This window comes from Ictalurus furcatus, chromosome 29 (genome assembly GCF_023375685.1).
Source record: "Ictalurus furcatus strain D&B chromosome 29, Billie_1.0, whole genome shotgun sequence".
Taxonomy (NCBI): Eukaryota; Metazoa; Chordata; class Actinopteri; order Siluriformes; family Ictaluridae; genus Ictalurus; species Ictalurus furcatus.
The window spans coordinates 3,347,856-3,366,551 of record NC_071283.1 but is presented as its reverse complement, the minus strand read 5'-3'; the positions used below and the strand labels follow the sequence as shown (position 1 = coordinate 3,366,551).

At 42.5% G+C, this 18,696-nt stretch overlaps 1 protein-coding gene across 1 annotated transcript; it reads left to right on the top strand.

Moving 5' to 3' along the window:
* The first annotated feature begins 296 nt into the window (after window positions 1-296).
* On the top strand, window positions 297-17,304 carry cpe (carboxypeptidase E). Its single transcript, XM_053619623.1, has 9 exons — window positions 297-964; window positions 9,866-10,062; window positions 10,360-10,527; window positions 10,769-10,886; window positions 12,181-12,363; window positions 14,579-14,718; window positions 14,827-14,926; window positions 15,781-15,899; window positions 16,582-17,304. Exons 1-9 carry the CDS (start codon window positions 691-693, stop codon window positions 16,678-16,680), a joined length of 1,398 nt encoding a protein of 465 aa, XP_053475598.1. The 5' UTR covers window positions 297-690; the 3' UTR covers window positions 16,681-17,304.
* The last annotated feature ends 1,392 nt before the right edge of the window (window positions 17,305-18,696 follow it).

Here is an 18,696-nt window from a genome sequence, read left to right as displayed (position 1 = left end):
CTTGTTAAACGTGCTATGCAAATAAATTTAATTTGACTTGAATTACCTGATCAATATGCTCTCAAGGGAAAAAAAATAAATATATTGTAAATATACTGTAGTTAATCCTAAAACTGTGTGAGCAGAACATTTAAATCTTAATGTTTCTTCGTTTTCATAGCCTATTTTATCGTGCAGTGCTTTTTCTTTTTGTTTTTCTTTTTTTTAGACAATACACTTTCTTGAATGTTTCAAAACTTATTTCATTTTATATATTATATTACACTGAGTATAAAATGCTGAACATGTCAAAATTATTTTATTTTTTAAAATGTCCTGTAATCTACGAAGTTTATTATTATTTTTTCTCCACACCGATGAGGAAGGCGCGCCCCCTGCTGGCGCGTGTGTGTACGAGCACCTTTTTCTTTTCTCTTTCTTTTTTTTGGGGGGTAATTGCACCAGTTCCCATTAAACAGGTAGCAGCGGAGTGCGCACGCGCGTCATCATCATCATCATCATCATCGCGTCAAAGCTTTGCGGTTTCATACGGGACACGACGCACCAGTGAGGGAGGGAGAGAGAGGGAGAGAGATATTGAGAGGTAGAGGAGGGATCTGGAGAGATCACGAGAGGCGGACTTGCGGAGAAGGAAGGCTTTGACGCGGCGTAAAGAGACGCGGATTTTAGACGCGGTGCAAACGAGCAGTGATGAAGGCAGCGGGCTTGTCCGCGGCGGCGCTCGCGCTGCTGATGGTGACGGTGCTTTCGGTGCCGGGCGCGCGCGCGGCTGCGTCGCCGGTGGTGATGGACGGCGGAGACATCTCGTTCGAGTATCACCGCTACGAGGAGATGCGCAAAGCTCTGGTGTCCGTGTGGCTGCAGTGTCCGTCCATCGCGCGCATCTACACCGTGGGAGAAAGCTTCGAGGGCCGCGAGCTGCTCGTGCTGGAGATGAGCGACAACCCGGGCGACCACGAGCCTGGTCAGTGTCTGTACTGAGCGCCATTGCCTTATTATACCACCATGCACAAAATGTTATGACATCATATAACCTCATTCATTAAGCGTTAATAACTAAGGCGTGGTGATCAAACGGTGTTTATGCATCAGCTCGAGCTCTGAAACATCATTTGTGTGTGTGTGTGTGTGTGTGTGTGTGTGTGTGGTTTTGTCTATGATAATTTGACTATCAGTAATGACACTCACTGACTGCGTCTTGACGTCTGACCATTATTATTATTTCATTCATTATTAAAGGGAAACTGACACTATGGTGTGAAAAGGGTCGAGCAGGTGCGCACCAAATCATAAGCCACTCTCTTCTCACCCTTGGCCTGTATCCAACCAGCTGTCCTATATTACACTAGTACACCAGTAGTCGGTGCGGTGCGGTTCGGGACGCAGCCCTTACGCGTGCGTTAAGACGCACGGAGACGCACGAGACGCCATCTTGCAAGCTGGGACAAGGATAAGCTCTTAATTTCCCATGGAGAGTACACACCTACGTGTCTATAAGGGTTATATATATATATATAATATATATATATCTCGAGCGCATGCGTATGTGTGGATATCCGGTTCAAATCCCTGACATTAAGTGATACTCCAAGGTGCATGTTTATTACTCAGCAGAGGTTATTACGCTTAATGTAGATGTGCTGCGTTCATAAACCTAAAATAGTATATATGTATGTGTATAGTATAAACACCTCTACACCACGATTATCATAAAGAAGTGCATTCAGTAGGCCTATCTATCTATCTATTATTATTATTATTATTATTATTATTATTATTATTGTTTGGTTCTTTCTGGATTAAGAATGAATTGGAGATTCATTACTAATTATAATAATAATAATAATAATAATAATAATAATAATATATCCAAAACCATACACTAATACGAAGTCTTATATATCAGGTTATATAATGCTGTTTATAACACATGATGTTTATGCACTGATTTTCCCAAAAGTCAACAAATGAATTATTCTCATTATTTTATTAGTATGCGCTTTATTAACCTCACTGACATGACTGTATTTATAGCCTACACTGAACTGAGGTGTTTGTTATTGTGTGTGTGTGTGTGTGTGTGTGTGTGTGTGTGGAGAGACTTTCAACCAAATGGGTGACTGTTTCCGAAATAGCACTATCATTAGTTCTTGCTCGTGTGTGTGTGTGTGTGTAAAGCCGTGAGTCACTGAGGCTTTTTATTGCTACCAGATGAGTTTCCACTCGCACACTTGCAGCCGCCCCCGCCTCGTTGCCACGGGCAACCCGCGGCTCCCCAGCAGTGGCGCACGCACACTGCTTAGTTTATTACTCCGTAATGCGTGAAAAAAGCTTGAAATAACGTCTTGGGCGCTCTGTGTATCGCCGGACACGTCTGACCGTCTGGATTTAAACATCCGCAGTTAAGGGGAAGCAGAAATAGCCGTTCGTTGTCTTGGAGATTTATCGGCTTATAGTGTGATGGATGAGCCGTGCGCGCTCCCGTGCCGTGAGATGCAGAACGAAGGAGAATTAGCAGAACCATCTGGTCCTCCCTTTTTAGATCCCGCGCACACGGCCTGGGCTAAGGACCAGCTCAGTGTCATGTAATGACCTTGTGGTTTTATTTGATTTAATTTTAGCAAGTTAATAAGGTTGGCTCTTATTGCTCTTTTAGTTCGACTTCCGTAATTGATCACAGAGCTCAGAGGCACTCTCCTGTAATATTTTATGACTGTTCCAGATGTTTATTCGTGGGCTGCAACACAACACAACTCAACACACGTGCAGTGCAGATGTGTTCAATCACGTTGTTTTGCACAGCAATCGTGCTATAACGTTCATGTACGAAATGTCAAAAAGTCATTCCTTCATATTTAACAAATGAAAGCGAGACGTCTCGTACTTCATTTCATCGCATTTTATTGGTTACGAGTCATGCCGACTGTGTAAACTAATAAAAAATACACACACACACACACACACACACGAGCTACACAATGTAAATGTTTGTAACATGACGTTAGGTATTATCAAAATCGAATTCTTTCATTCTGTTGACATAGTCAGTATTGCGGACGCTGGGGGCGGGTGTACAGTGGCGTCCTCTGGGGTTGGGGGTTCGAATCCCACCTCGCGGAGCTTGTATGTTCTTCAGGGGTTTCCTCCGGGTACTCCAGTTTCCTCCTCCAGTCCAGAGTGTGCCATAGGCTCCAGGCTCCCCGCGACGCTGCGTTAGGATAAGCGTTACGGAAAATCATCAACCTACTAACCAAGTCTACAAGTTTAATACGCGCCTACCTTGTTATTGTCGTATTATTACTTTTGGACCTATTATTCACTGAGTGTCAGTCGGGTTTCTGGGCCAGAGCAACACCGACCTGATTGTTGAGCCGTTCTTGGCATGTATTAAATCTTAAATAATTTTTCCCTGGAGACAGTCACCGATCCGTACCCGTGATATCTAGCTAACTAGCTGCCTCACCTTGCTCTTCCACATGTGAAGAGAACGCATCGTTCATATTCTCACCTATCGGATGAGTTGCAAACGATGCCACAGTCTACATTTGGATCAAATAGACGAACAGACTACCGAGCAACAGAATTAACCAATCAGGACAGTGCCGGTTCCTGTTTATTTATTTATTTATTTCATTTTGAAACCATTATTAGTTGCTGGAGATCTCTGCACGCTCGGGGCTGTCCTGATCATACAGTCATCCCTCCAGAGAACTCGACTTGACTTGGTTTTGTTATTTAGTTCAGCCTTCTTCGGTGTACACGTGATTATTTGGAAAGCCGGATTAGTATTTGTGTTCGTGTGGCTTTTACACGCTGCAGGACTTTGGACTTTTGGGGGGTAAATAATTATGACCATTATGAATAATTAAGCAATACAGGCCAAACCTTCAGTCATGTGACTTCAACGGTTCCCTTATATGGATTGTCAGTGCGAGGCATATCGTGCGGCGGTGTAATTGTAATACGCGGCTCCAGAATTATCGGCACCCTTACCTGGTAAACCGTGTCGCAATTACTGTCATTCATTTCTGTACAAAACGTAACTGAAGCGCGTTCCCGTATATTCATAGAGTTGACCTTTATAAACATATAGAGCTACATGCTGGAAAATGCCCTTACGCACTGTTGGGGCACTAATTCCGACGTTACGAGCCTAGCTGTAATGAACCTGATTGGGATGGAGTGTATTTTGTCTCGGCATGCACAGTGAGGAGTTTATACAGGCGAGACTATAATCAGACGCCACGTCCACGCCAGCAACAAAACAGAAAGCCTTTTCTTTCATCTAACCTCGAGAGCAAGCGCCTGGACTTCGCTCGACTCGGAACTGCAGCTGGGTTCTGTGGTCCGATGAGACGTAAATAGAGCTGTTGGGCCACGGACACTCAAGGCGTGTTTGGTGTTCGAAAGCAGGATGGTTCTGCAGAACCGCTGTTAAGTATAGCCAAGGAGCGCTCCAGTGGCTATGAATGTCAGTTAGTCAATTTGTTTACTTAAATGCTAAAAGGCTTATTTTAAAACATATTGGGAAGGAGAAACTTGTAGTGAGAGTGAGAGAGACAGAGAGAGAGAGCTAGGGGGAGTGAGATGTCTTCCTGTCAGCATACGCTCATTAATAATAAATCAAAGAGATTTGCCACATCTGCTCCTTCACTAAAGATGTGTGTGTGTGTGTGTGTGTGTGTGTGTGTGTGTGTGTGCGCATGTGTTTTAACTTCCTGCTTGGGACCAAATGTCCCCACAAGAAAAAAAATGACCTTTCTAACAAAATCTGAAGTCTCCTTTTGGTTACCAAGGTTACGGTTAGGCTTAAATTTGGATGTAGGCATTAGCTACACTAATAATAATAATAATAATAATAATAATAATAATTGGCAGAATATATTCATGTTTAAAAGGGAGAAAACTTGTTGTTGTTATTATTACACATTTTTCTGATTAGCTGGCGATATTAGCTGATGATTTGATTCGCTTAACTTGAAAGCTCGAAAGTAGTTCAAATGAGTAAATGGAGTCTTTACAGTGATTTTGAGAAATTGCGAAATTTTGTTAAACGATTCGGTTCACCGATTCACGTGCCTAGAACGCAGCCGTGTAAAGCAGACGGCGAACAGCTCGATCGGACCAGATAGCTGATAACTGTTGTCGCCTTGTGTTGTTTTAACTATAATAACGTGATTATGTCTGGGTTTTAAAGAATTCTTTGAAACCTCCTGCTCGGACCGTACGAGCTTGAGCGGCGTGCATCGGGTTCTGCGTGTCCCTTCAGGATTTCGCCGTCGCAGAAACGAACGCAAAATCCCGCGATATCCGGAGCTTGAAATTTTTCAGAACGACCGCAGATTTGGGTCAAGACGCGTCGAGTGAATCTTTTATTAGTAGACGTAATTAGCTCGACGTAAGTGTGCCGTCATTTTTAGCCGTACCGTGTCTTTTCTTAGTGATGTAAAGAAATGCTGATATTCGCAACGGCGTTGTCTTGTTTCTACAATTCACATAACAGCCACTGAATGACTGAGCGCTAGCTAGCTAGCTAGCTAGGCATTTTACACTTAGCTTATCCTCAGAATACTTCCCAGTTGCTTAGTAACAGGGTTTACTCACTGAACATCACTGAAAATCTTTCCGTGGTGAAAAGCACGATTTCACGAGTCCCCTTGAAGTCCACCTTAACTAATCTCAGTGAGCTAACGACGGCTAAGCTAAAGGTGCTAACTGAGTAACCTGAGGTAATAATGCGAAGAAATCCGGCGCGGAACATCTTCATATGTTTAGAAACGTCTTCAAATAAACGTCTTCATGGAAACAGATACGAAACAACTCCCCTCTAGGCTGCCATGCTAACTTAACTAGCAGATGTTATAGTTTGTGTGGATTTTTATTCCTCCTGAACCGCATAGCAGCGTCTAGCTCTGACGACCACCTCACTGCTGAACAAACAAAAATAATAAATATCCTCACTCCTGATTTTAGCTCTTAATGAACTAGAAATGCAGCTAGTTGTACGGTTAGCAAAAGGATTCTTGCGCTAAAGGAGTGTTTGCTAACGTTTTCACCTTTCCTTGCAAAAAAAAAAAAGTTGACTATTTTTGCAAGGAGATGAATGGAAATGGGGATAAATGTGGAATGATACATGCACACTGTCAGTGAAGCACACGTCTAGCTACTCATCATGGACGCTAACGTCGGTTAACGTTATCTTGAGAGGGCCTGAGAGCTGTGAATGAATCCTTCCCCAGTGAATGTTACGTAGACAACGATGAGGTGGAAAAGCTTTACACTGGGAGCGAAAGTGACAAACCCAGGGCCGTTAAACGGTGTATGACTCACGGCTAAAGCAAATGGCACTAATGTCCAGTTCCGTAATGGCTCAGCACTCTGTGTGTGTTTCCATTGCGTTCTTATCTGGAGGTAAACGCCACCTTTTGTCACAGTATCCATAGAAACCAGGTCACCTATGAAGTCTCTTCGTGTGTCTGTGTGCATCCTGTCCTAGGTTAACGTAGGCATGGAGAAGCCAGCGTCAGAGCCTGGACTCTTTACTGTTTATATAACGGATGAACTTTCCGGATGGATGGACGGATAGACGGATAAATGAACAGGTGGAAAGATCGATGTTTTGTTAGAAACGGCGAGCGCCAGCTGTATCGTTTCTGAGCTTGAGATCATCCTCCATCTGGTTTCTGTCTCCTCTCAAGCTCCAGCTCAATAAACGTCGGAATCGAAATGTCAGAGAACGGAGGAGTGCGAAGAGGAAAGGCCAGAGGAGAGAGATTTTTCGTCATTATATAACGAGATTCTTTCTCTGGCTGTCTCTTTCTCTCTCACATGTTCAGGCTAAGAGCGGATTAATCCGCCTCCCTTTTCCTTTTGCATCTCTCTCTCTCTCTCTCTCCAGCTTTCCTTTCAGTCTTTTGTTAGTTTAAGATCAGTCCATGCTTCATCTTTTGTTCCACAGCGCGTGTATACGACTGAGCGAGCGAGTGTCATGTGTTTTTAATCATAAAATCGTGAAGCGAATGAATAGAGTCGACGGGGATCGTGGCCAGGAACAGGGAACGGGCGCCAGAAAGAGTACAAAGCCTACACACTGGTGCTGCTTATTCCATAGCGGGAAGGATTTCGAAATAGCCGCTTTAGACTCCAGCACAAAGACTAGTACGTACGTTAAACAAACGGGGGGAAAAAATCCCCAGTGTTGCTTTTTCCTCATAACACATTAGTACTTCAGACGCTTGTGATGAAAAGCTCCCAGAGGCTTCGGCAAGACGTAAAGCTGCATCCAGTTTTGGGCTTTATGATGCGTGTGTAAAACAGTCCATGCTATTGTTCGTATGCCGAAGTTCACATGCAGAACCGCAGTGGAAAGCGGTGACGTATAGAAATGCATCATTACACACAATGCAGAAACCGGGTCGTAAAACAGTCCCAGATGCTACGAGAGAGGGTAATTGGTACATGTGGCTGTAAAGGTGTGTGTGTGTGTGTGTGTGTGTGGGATGAAGAATGCTTTCAGAGCTTCGTTAACGAGTTTGGCAGATGTTGGATATCGGTCCAGCTTGCTCCTCTGAGGTTTATTTTCTTTGAGAGTGAGTGTATCCTGGTTTCACCTACCCTGTGTGTGTGTGTGTGTGTGCGTGTGCGTGTGTGTGTGCACACTTATTAAATAACACACTTATTTGTGTTTTTGTTAAGTATGGTACTTGGGTGCGTGGTGTTATAGGAAAAGAATCATGGGCCAAACCGTTTTTTTCCTCTTTTACCACGACGATTTGCTAACGTATATTTTTTAAATTGAGTAATGAACATTTTGTCGTTTTTATCCACTTACAGTTACCGTTAACGTTACGGGATGTCTGCGAGATTTATTTCTGACGTGTTTCTTTGTCGTTATTTTATTTGTTACAAGTTCCTGTTAAGTGAGCTGTTACTATAGAAACGATAGCGTATTAGAACTTGTGCACTTTAAAGTGCATCTATTATGGGGTTTTTCCAGATATTACCTGTCATGTAGTGTATATATAGAGCTGTTTGTGAATGTAAAAAGTCTGCAAAGTTTCAAAAATCGAAGCGCAGGACAAACGGAGTTACCGAGTCCTAAGAGAAGGAATCGATTCCGAACGGCTGAATCGAGTCGTTAGTGATTCCAGACTTTACTTCCTGTACTATCCTACGTAGGTTTGTAACAAAAAGCCCCGCCTCTGCTCTTCATCGTCCGCTTGGTAGACCAATCACAACAGACTGAGACGTCTGACCAATCACAGCAGAGTATGCTCTCTGAACGGAGGAGTTTAGAACGAATCCTTTAGAACGAATCATTTAACGAGTCGTTTGTGACACTGGGGGAAAAAAGGTGATGCTGCGGTTTAAATGATGAGCACGTTAAAGTGTTTTTAGAGCTCGGATGCACGTAAGTCTATCGTATGAGACCTTTAAAACAAAATTAGACACGTTTCAAAACCATAATAGGTGCGCTTTAATATAAACGTGTGATTTGAATTACTTTTGCTTGTTCTCTCTCTCTCGCTCTCTCTCTCTCAGCACAGGTTCTAAGAAGTTTAGACGGTAATGTTAAAATTGCGAGAAAACCCCCCAGAATTGTGAGATTTAAAGTCACAATTACCTGAGAAGGAAAAATGAAACATTGTCCAACCACTGAGTAACAGTCGGTCGTCGTCGTAACGTAATTTATCGTGCTACTGATCTTGACACATATCTGTGCTAAGTGTCATTTGGCCAAATAAAAATTCATTACGCCCACTTTATTTCACGCTGGTTGAAAATATTATGATGTTTCCTAGTGGAACATCCCCATCCCGCCCCCCCCACCAACCCCTACCACCACCACCACCATAATGTAGGCTTCAGAAATCATAAACTGAGATGAATCAACATGTATAATGAACTGTTTTACAGTCATATGGGTCCCTGAATCGTGAGGCGCGTAGAGATTTCCACTCCTTGTAAACGAAAAACAAATACACACATCTCCATCTTTCCATGTGCATGTATGTGCATGTCACAGTCGCACACACACACACACACGCGCAGAGATGTTTCCTGTGGACGGCTCTGGGAAATGCTTTGACTTTTACCATCTGCTCAAGAGGTTGGCTTTAAATGTATTTTTAGAGGACTTCAAAGACAGATATTTTAAAAAAAAAATCTGACAGGAATGGACTATTACTTCGAGACACACACCTGCACACACATCATGCATGCACCACGAATTTATATACAGCATGCTGGGGTTTTATATATATATATATATATATATATATAAATCCCAAATAGAGAGTTACCCCTGCTGCTGCAGCTCAATTAAACAGCCGCCTGTCCATCTGTTTCCAATGAGTGTGTTTATATGTGAGTGTATGTGTGTGCACATCTGCGCCCCCGTTTTTCGAAGCTATTTGGACGCACACTGTGTAAATTCTCTGAAAGTTCAGACGTACGCTTAGTCCTTGCTCGGTAATTATACACACAGCATGCTGAAACTCAGCCGAATTAGACATGAACACAAAATACGTCCTGATCCATTATGTAAGGAATAAAACACGACAGGGCATGCTGGTGGTGCGATGCAGCTTGTCCTAAAGCGCTTTATTCCTCTTACACTACAGCCATTTGCTAAAGAACAACGCCTAATACTTTAAAATAAAAAAAATCTATTCATTCGAGTCCCATTTAAAATGTGTCTTGTCATTCGTAATACCATATAATTGTTTAGGAGACATCCCAGTGCTGAGTGTATTGCCATGAAATTCATTCATATGACATATATATATGTATATAAATATATTTCACACACACACACGTATATATACGTATATAAAACTGGACATATTTTGTGTGTGCGTTGTAGGTGAGCCTGAATTTAAGTACATTGGGAACATGCATGGCAATGAAGCGGTTGGCAGGGAGCTGTTGATCTATCTGGCTCAGTATCTGTGTAATGAGTATCAGCAGGGCAACGACACCATCGTCAACCTGATCCACTCCACCCGCATCCACATCATGCCCTCCATGAACCCCGACGGCTTTGAGAAAGCCGCCTCACAGGTAAGGGCTCGTACAGAGCGCATGAACACACAGATACACCTACATACAGTGTGATCTGTGCCATGCGGTAAGCCTTACATTCATACCATGTAGGGATGTTTCAGTGTACAAATATCTGAGGCCACAATAACGAAAGCTCAGCCGGTGTGTTGTTTATTTTCGACCTTAACACACTTTTGGGCTGTTAGTGAAAAATGGTCAGGGAAATATTAGACAAATTAGAAAAATTGACAAATTTTTTGGGATTAGCTGTAGACATAGTGGAATTTGACAATGTGTGTGTGTGTGTGTGTTTAGTCTGGAGAAATGAAGGACTGGTTCGTGGGACGTAGCAACGCTCAGGGTATCGATCTGAACCGGAACTTTCCGGACCTGGACCGTATCGTCTACATGAACGAGAGAGACGGAGGAGCGAACAACCACCTGCTGAAAAACATGAAGAAGGCCGTAGATGAAAACGCTAAGGTGAGAGAGGGAACGAGAACGCAAGTGAGGTGTCTCCTCATGCGGTCAGCTTCGGAATTATTGCAGAGTAAAATCAAACGTGTGGGGTTTTTTTTTTTTTTTTTTTTTTTTTAGCTTAAACTCAGCTTGAAAATATGGGAGAAGTGTTGGCAAGGGTGTCAGGTTTTTTTGGAGCTGGGATGGCATACAGATGGCATATGGTGTGTGTGTGTGTGTGTGTGTGTGTGTGTGTGTTTTGCAGCTCGCTCCTGAGACGAAGGCAGTAATTCACTGGATTATGGACATCCCATTTGTCCTGTCAGCCAACCTCCATGGAGGAGATGTGGTGGCCAATTATCCATACGACGAAACCCGAAGTGGTGCGAGAACACACATACACACACACACACATAGACACACACATTTTGACCCCGACCTCAGAGCTTCCACAGTGAAGGTTGTTTGTATAGAGGTCTGTAGAACCCCTGCTGAAAAATCCAGCTTAGTCTGACCAGCTGCGAAAACACACTGAACTGGTCTAACTTCTACACCAACGTTAAGATCAGATCTGTGGTAAGTGCTGGTAGAAAGGGAACACTTTCTATATTACTGCTCTCTATTAATGCCTCGTCATAGTGTAGATACCTTAAGAAAACAGCACAACAGAAAGGCAGGTAGAAAAAACCTAAACGTTTGGCTAGAAGCTGGAAAAACATTACCGGCTAACAAAGAGGGTCTACCAAGCATATCAGACCAAGCTGGATTAAGTACTCCTAAATGTGTTTACATTAATGCTTTAAATGATTCAAATCTACGTTAAAAATGCTACTAAAATGATCTAGGAACATCTCTATAGCATAACTCTCAGTAAAAATACCAGGATCCATCAATACAGATCATCCCAAGTAGCCAAAAAGCACTTAACATTAGTTGACGTAGATAGCCGGCTAGCTAATTTTTTAACATACTAGCCCAAACGTGTGACGAATGACACGAGTAGGATAGCAGTAGCCACGGTGTTTAATTAGGTAGCTAGATTGAAATTCGCTAGATGCTAGTAAACAGTTAGAAAACTAGCTTGAATTTGTCACAGGGTATTAAACTCTACTTACTTATTATTTGCTTGACTTCCATTCATTAATCTGCTAGTTTAGCTAGCCGAACTCGCTTAGCAACACGGACTTTGTAGATAAAAGTTTCCATTTTGCCCTTTTTTTGCATATCAAATATGATGCGAATGCATTGGTTTGTTAACAGATTTGCCCCAAAACCAGTCTGTATAATCAGAGTAAGCCATCCAAGAGGAAGTGACTATTTAAAAAAAAAAAATTGAAAATTTTTGAGTTTCAGAAGAAGTAATGAGGGCGGCTGAGTCAAATCTGTGTAACTGAAAGACAGTTTCAGACTTCACCTTCAGCAAGATAAACACACACATTTGGTCTTCTTAAGTGTTTCCTTTCCAAGCTCCACAAAACAGCACCTGTTTAACGGTCATGTTTATGAGCCTTAGTGAAAAAATAAACACAGTTGTTAAGCCTGAGCGTCAGAACGGAAATACCAGTTAACTTGGTGGGAGGACTGAAATGAGTAGCAGATGAAGCAGCGGGCGGAGTGTGTGGATGTTTGCAGCGCATAATATTTCTCTGTATCTCTCCACGTCTTTGTGCTCCTCAGGATCTACTCACGAGTACAGCGCCAGCCCTGATGACCTGGTGTTTAAGACCTTGGCGAAGGCGTACTCCAGCTACAACCCGGTGATGTCAGACCCTAATCGAGCACCGTGCCGCAAAAATGATGATGACTCCAGTTTCAAAGAGGGCATCACCAATGGAGGGGCCTGGTACAGCGTGCCTGGAGGTACAGTACATGACTACAAATCATTATAGCTTTCAATACATTTGGGGCATGTTGTATTAGCTGACTCTGCCCAAAGTTAGGTACAGTCAGCATGAGACTGTTTAGGTCCAACTTCGCCTCCCAAAAGAATTCTGACAAATCCCACCCACTCCTGCAGAAAGTTATCAATCCCACCATCTCCCAGTGGAAAGTTTGACCTGTCCCACCCACTCCTTCAGACAGTTAAACCAATCCCACCCACTCCTTCAGACAGTTAAACCAATCCCACCCATTCCTGCAGACAGTTAGACTAATCCCACACACTCCTGCAGACAGGTAGACTAATCCCACCCACTCCTTCAGACAGTTAGACTAATCCCACACACTCCTGCAGACAGGTAGACTAATCCCACCCACTCCTTCAGACAGTTAAACCAATCCCACCCACTCCTGCAGACAGGTAGACTAATCCCACCCACTCCTTCAGACAGTTAAACCAATCCCACCCACTCCTTCAGACAGTTAGACTAATCCCACCCACTCCTACACACAGTTTGACTAATCCCACCCACTCCTACAGACAGGTAGACTAATCCCACCCACTCCTACAGACAGTTACACTAATCCCACCCACTCCTACAGACAGTTACACTAATCCCACCCACTCCTGCAGACAGTTAGACTAATCCCACCCACTCCTACAGACAGTTAGACTAATCCCACCCACTCCTACAGACAGTTACACTAATCCCACCCACTCCTTCAGACAGTTAAACCAATCCCACCCACTCCTGCCGACAGTTAGACTAATCCCACCCACTCCTGCAGACAGTTAAACCAATCCCACCCACTCCTGCAGACAGTTAGACTAATCCCACCCACTCCTGCAGCCAGTTAGATCAATCCCACCCACTCCTGCAGACAGTTAGACTAATCCCACCCACTCCTGCAGACAGTTAAACCAATCCCACCCACTCCTGCAGACAGTTAGACTAATCCCACCCACTCCTGCAGACAGTTAGATCAATCCCACCCACTCCTGCAGACAGTTAGATCAATCCCACCCACTCCTGCAGACAGTGAGACCAGCTCCACGCAACTCCACAGAAGGTTCGACGAATCCCACCCATTCCCAAAGAAAGTTAGACCAATCCCTCCTGCTCCTGAAGAACGCTAGACCAATCCCACCCACTGCCACAGACAGTTAAACCAATCCAACTCATACTTGCAGAAAGTTAGTCCAATCCCATGCACTCCCACGGAAAGTTAAACCAATCCTAGCAACTCCCACAAGACAGTGTGACCAATCCCACCCATTCCCACAGAACATTAGACCAATCCCACTGACTCCCGCCAGAAGTAAGACCAATCCGACCCTTTCCCGCAGAAAGTTATATCAATCCTACTGTCTTTTGCAGAAAGTTTAACCTATCCCACACAATCCAGGAGACAGAATCAGACCAATCCTTTTCCAATCAGTCGGACCAATCTTTTTGCTGGACTTTTCGTTAGTTCCAGTGTTATCCCGGTCCTGATGCACACCTGTAGTATAAAGGAAGATGATGAAATAATACCAAAATGTCCAACAGCGTTGGTATTTGCAGCACTTTTAACTCTACAGTGTTGCAGTGACTTTTTTTCCCTTTCTTCCTCATTTTCTTCCTTATGCTCTTTATCGCCGAATAAATGCTTTTCCTACAAATCTATTGTATGGCCGTTGGTTAAAAAAACCCTGAGAATGAAGTTGTAACATCTACAAAAATAACAGCATTGTATCAGGAGGTATTAAGACGATCAGTGTAGGGATTTTACAGGAATAACGAGTAGAGAAGCCATCTTTTTGCAAACAACAAGGTCCTAAATTCGGAGTCCGAATATATACGACAGACCAACTCGGAAGAATTTTAAGAAGGACTGTAGCGTATGAAATTTATATAAACAATAAATGCTCGTTACCTTTCCAACGTATCTCAGTCTTAGCACCCAGCACTAGTGAAATGTTTAATATTTCTTCATTTGTAAGACTCAAATACATCACCTTATCGATTTTGAGAAAGTAGCTACGCTACAAGCTACAAAGAAAATTGAGCTAACTACACTGAAGCTACTATTGAAAGAATTGAAAGTAATTACATCACCGTAAACAGCGGTCCCAGAAGATACAGGGAGGGAGGGAGGGAGGGAGGGCTCACTCCTCTCAAATCACATGACCTTTCTTTTTTTCTTTCTCGCTCAGGTATGCAGGACTTCAACTACCTGAGCAGTAACTGTTTTGAGATCACGCTGGAGTTGAGCTGCGACAAGTTCCCACTGGAGAACACGCTCAAAATGTACTGGGACCAGAACCGCAACTCCCTCATCAACTATATCGCACAGGTGTGTGTGTGTGTGTGTGTGTGTGTGTGCTGATATGGGCACGTAAATTCGGATTTCTGTCTCTGTATTCGAAACGAAAAAGTTTCTTCTGCACGTTTCCTTCCTCAGGTTCATCGTGGCGTGACGGGTTTCGTGCGTGATCTTCAGGGAAATCCCATCTCCAACGCCTCCATTTCCGTGGAGGGCATTGACCATGACATTACCTCAGGTGGACGCACGCGCCCTTACAGACGTTCATATTTCAAATCACACTGGCGCTAATGACAACGAAATACACAGATTCATTAACAAAAGTACTGGGACAGCTGTAAAGATGGCAACAGAATCAACATGATGCCAAGACCGCCATCTAGTGGCAACATAGCGCAGAGCGCTTAAAACGTTTATTTTTCCGGCAAGATGATCAATTCAGCAGAAATGTGATATTAATATAATCCCAGTTACAAAAATACAGAGCCATTGAGGTGATGCAGCGGTTATTTTTGAATAAATTGTGTCCACATGTTAGTTATTAAGGCCACGTGTTATTTTTCTTGAGCTCTACCGTGACTTTTCCGCGGCCGTGGAAGCGATTACGTTTTGAAATGAGCGAGAAATTACAGAAATCAGTTGTATTAAATCATTACAGGAACCCAAGCATGAAGATGATTCATAATGTTACACGTTATCTTAGAACGACGCGTACGGACATATCAGAGCCACTGGTATTTATGTTCTGGATCTATTCCATTAGCCCGCATTATTTCAAAGTGAGTTTGGACAGAGTTTATCCCTCCAAATAATGAACTATAAGCCACGTATTACGTTAAGTCTGAGATACGTACAGGAAGTACACAAAATATGAAGTCGTTTGGCCAAATGATACGACCCACGGCCTCCGATGAGTCATTTGCAGGGAAGGACGAGTTCTGGCTCGCGGCGGTGAGATCTTTAGTTTGTGACTAAAAATGAAATATTAAAATTCAAAAGTTACAAGAGGGGCTCTGATGCCATTAGAGTCCTTATTGATATTATAATTAATACATGTTATTGTAAATGACACGCATCTCTCGGTTTCTGTAGCTAAGGACGGTGATTATTGGCGCCTGTTGGATGCTGGTAACTACAAAGTTTCAGCCTCAGCTCCTGGATATCTTACCGTGACCAAGAAAGTGGCTGTTCCACACAGCCCTGCTGTTCGGGTAAACACACACACACACACACACACACACACACACACACAGCTTTTCCACTAACAACTATGTTCAAATACGAGCGAGCTTCTTTTACTATCTAAAGGCATTCGCATTTCTACACAGCAAAGACATCATCATAGACCATCTATGCATCAGATGATCGCGTTTAGCACTTTTAGCTACTTTTAAAGATACCCGTCTCTGTCTTTAGACCAACAGAGAATATTAGCATGTGCGATTTTCAACCAAAAACCTCTCAAATAAACACTATCCTGAGAGCTGAATTGTGCTCGTCAGAAATATATAATGTTTTTTTAAAATTGAAATAAACATAGATTGTGTACATTAGGCAGCTGAAATGATGTCCTGAGGTGCCCAATTAATGCCCACTAAATACCCAGCCATGGTAACACTTTACAATAACAGTACATGAATAATCATACATTAATACCCTGAATTAATACTTAGGATTAAACTAAATCAAATTTTTGTCTTATTAACTTCAGGAGAGAAAGAAAGCGAGGCTAGTGAGGGAAAGACTTGCCTTTTTTTATAGCTGCTGTAATATAGGATATGAGATCGAATGTATATGTTACATCATAAAAAAAAAAAAAAAAGAAATGCTATGGAATAAGGGCATGTTGTTCTAAGAAAACATCGAGTCTGACTCTGCGTGTCTGTGTCGCAGCTCGATTTCGAGTTGGAGTCCTTGGAGGAACGGAAGGAGGAAGAGAAGGAGGAGCTTATGGATTGGTGGAAGATGATGTCAGAGACGCTGAACTTCTAGGTTGTGGTTCCGAAACGCTGATTTTTGACTGAGCATCCTGGGTGTAAAATATTTAATCGATGTTGTATGTGTGCTCATTTACATTCTAGTAGCTTTTTTTGTTAGGGGCACTACACGTGGACTCGAATGCTTAACTTAGCGACACGACCTCGGGTTCTTCAGTATAGGAGGAAGGACGAAAACTGCCGTTCAGTGCAGTTTCACTAATCACAGCGTCCTCATGTCGTGCTCTGCCATTCACGTATTGATGGTTTCTTTTCTGCAAATATTGATGTGCATTTAGCGGATAGGTGTTGTTTGCAAGAATATGCTAACTGTCAGCTGCCTGTGTGGGCGTACAGGGGCGCTTGAAAGTTTGTGAACCCTGAAGAATTGTCTGCATTTCTGTGTAAATACGACCTAAAACATCATCCGATTTTCACACGAGTCCTAAACGTAGGCGGAGAGAACCCGATCAAACAAACGAGGCGGAAATATTATACTCGGTTATTCATTCATCCGGGTCCTCAGAAATCTCCTTGATTTCAAACAATACACTTCCACAAGACGTTGAATTAAATAAAAACTTTCCTATAAAAACTAAACCGCTCACGCACACCTGATCGTCATCCCACTGATTGAATTGACTGCTAATCCTAGAGGTCCACTTACTTTTACCGCTTACAGATATGCATCACTGGATCATTTTCTTCAATAAAGAAGTGACCGAGTATAATATTTTCGCCTCGTTTGTTTAATCGGGTTCTCTTTATCTACTCTTAGGACTCGTGTGAAAATCTGATGATGTTTTAGGCCATATTTACGCAGAAATGTAGACAATGTAACTTTCAAGCACCACTGTACTGTGTGTGTGTGTGGGTGTGGGTGTGTGTGTGCGTCCACGCACATACACACACGGGTAGTGAATAATACAAATGGTGTACTCTATCTTTCCTTTTCAACATTGTTCAAGTGAGATCCTTTTATCACCAACCAACCAGGAAGCACTGTGTTGTGAATGAATGTATGTATGTGTCAAATATGAAATATATTGATGACGATGACTAATTAAGACCGACGCCGACGTCCCATTAAGACGACTCTGCATCCTATTTATGCTTTCCATCTCTTCTGTTGAAACATTGTTCTGTGAATGTTTTTTTTTGTTTTTTTGTTATTGTTGTTGTTGTTGTCGTTATTGCTATTTTAAAAGGAGTTTAAAAGCACCAGTAAACCTGTCTAGTTTTATGATATCAAATATTTAAATGAATTCTGCGGAATGCTTAGTGCACTCTTTTTATTATTAGATCGATATAAGAAATAATTCTATTAGAGCTATAAACTGATACGATGTACTTTTGAATTTAACGGAACAGACAGCGATGGCACAAATGTGACGATTTTGTAAACGATACCAAAATGCACGAGTGTGACTCGGATAACAGTCGACGGTCTTTATTTAATAAACACTGTAACTCTTGTGTTTTTGCTTTTTTTTTTCTCCCCCCCCCCCTCTCCGTCTGTAGAATTAAAACGAGACCTATATTTAAAAACGACACCAGCCTTTCTGGTCTCGTACGCACACCACACACAAATTCACACCTTTAATTCATCCCGAGTACTTCTTAATAATTAGTACATCCAAATAACAAATAAAAATCGAGACATCTAAAAAAAAATTGATTTAAAAAACACTTCAAATAACACAACAAAATGAGTCAGTGATGGTTTTTATTTCACCTCTAGAGGCCGCTCTCGTACCGTATAATAATGACCGAGGACGCTTCTCAGACGCAAGCAGGAAAAACTCTCTGTGTGGATTTTCACACACACACACACACAAACAAATTCACACCTTTAATTCATCCCGAGTACTTCTTAATAATCAGTAGATAAATATCCGATCGAAACACAAAGTTCGGTTTCACGTTCCAAGCTGATTTGTTCAGTCTTGTATATGAATGTACTGCTGAATCCAAACAAATTAAACTTCCTTTTTAGTCGCCGGTCTTTCCTCTCTCGTCCCTCGCACCCTTT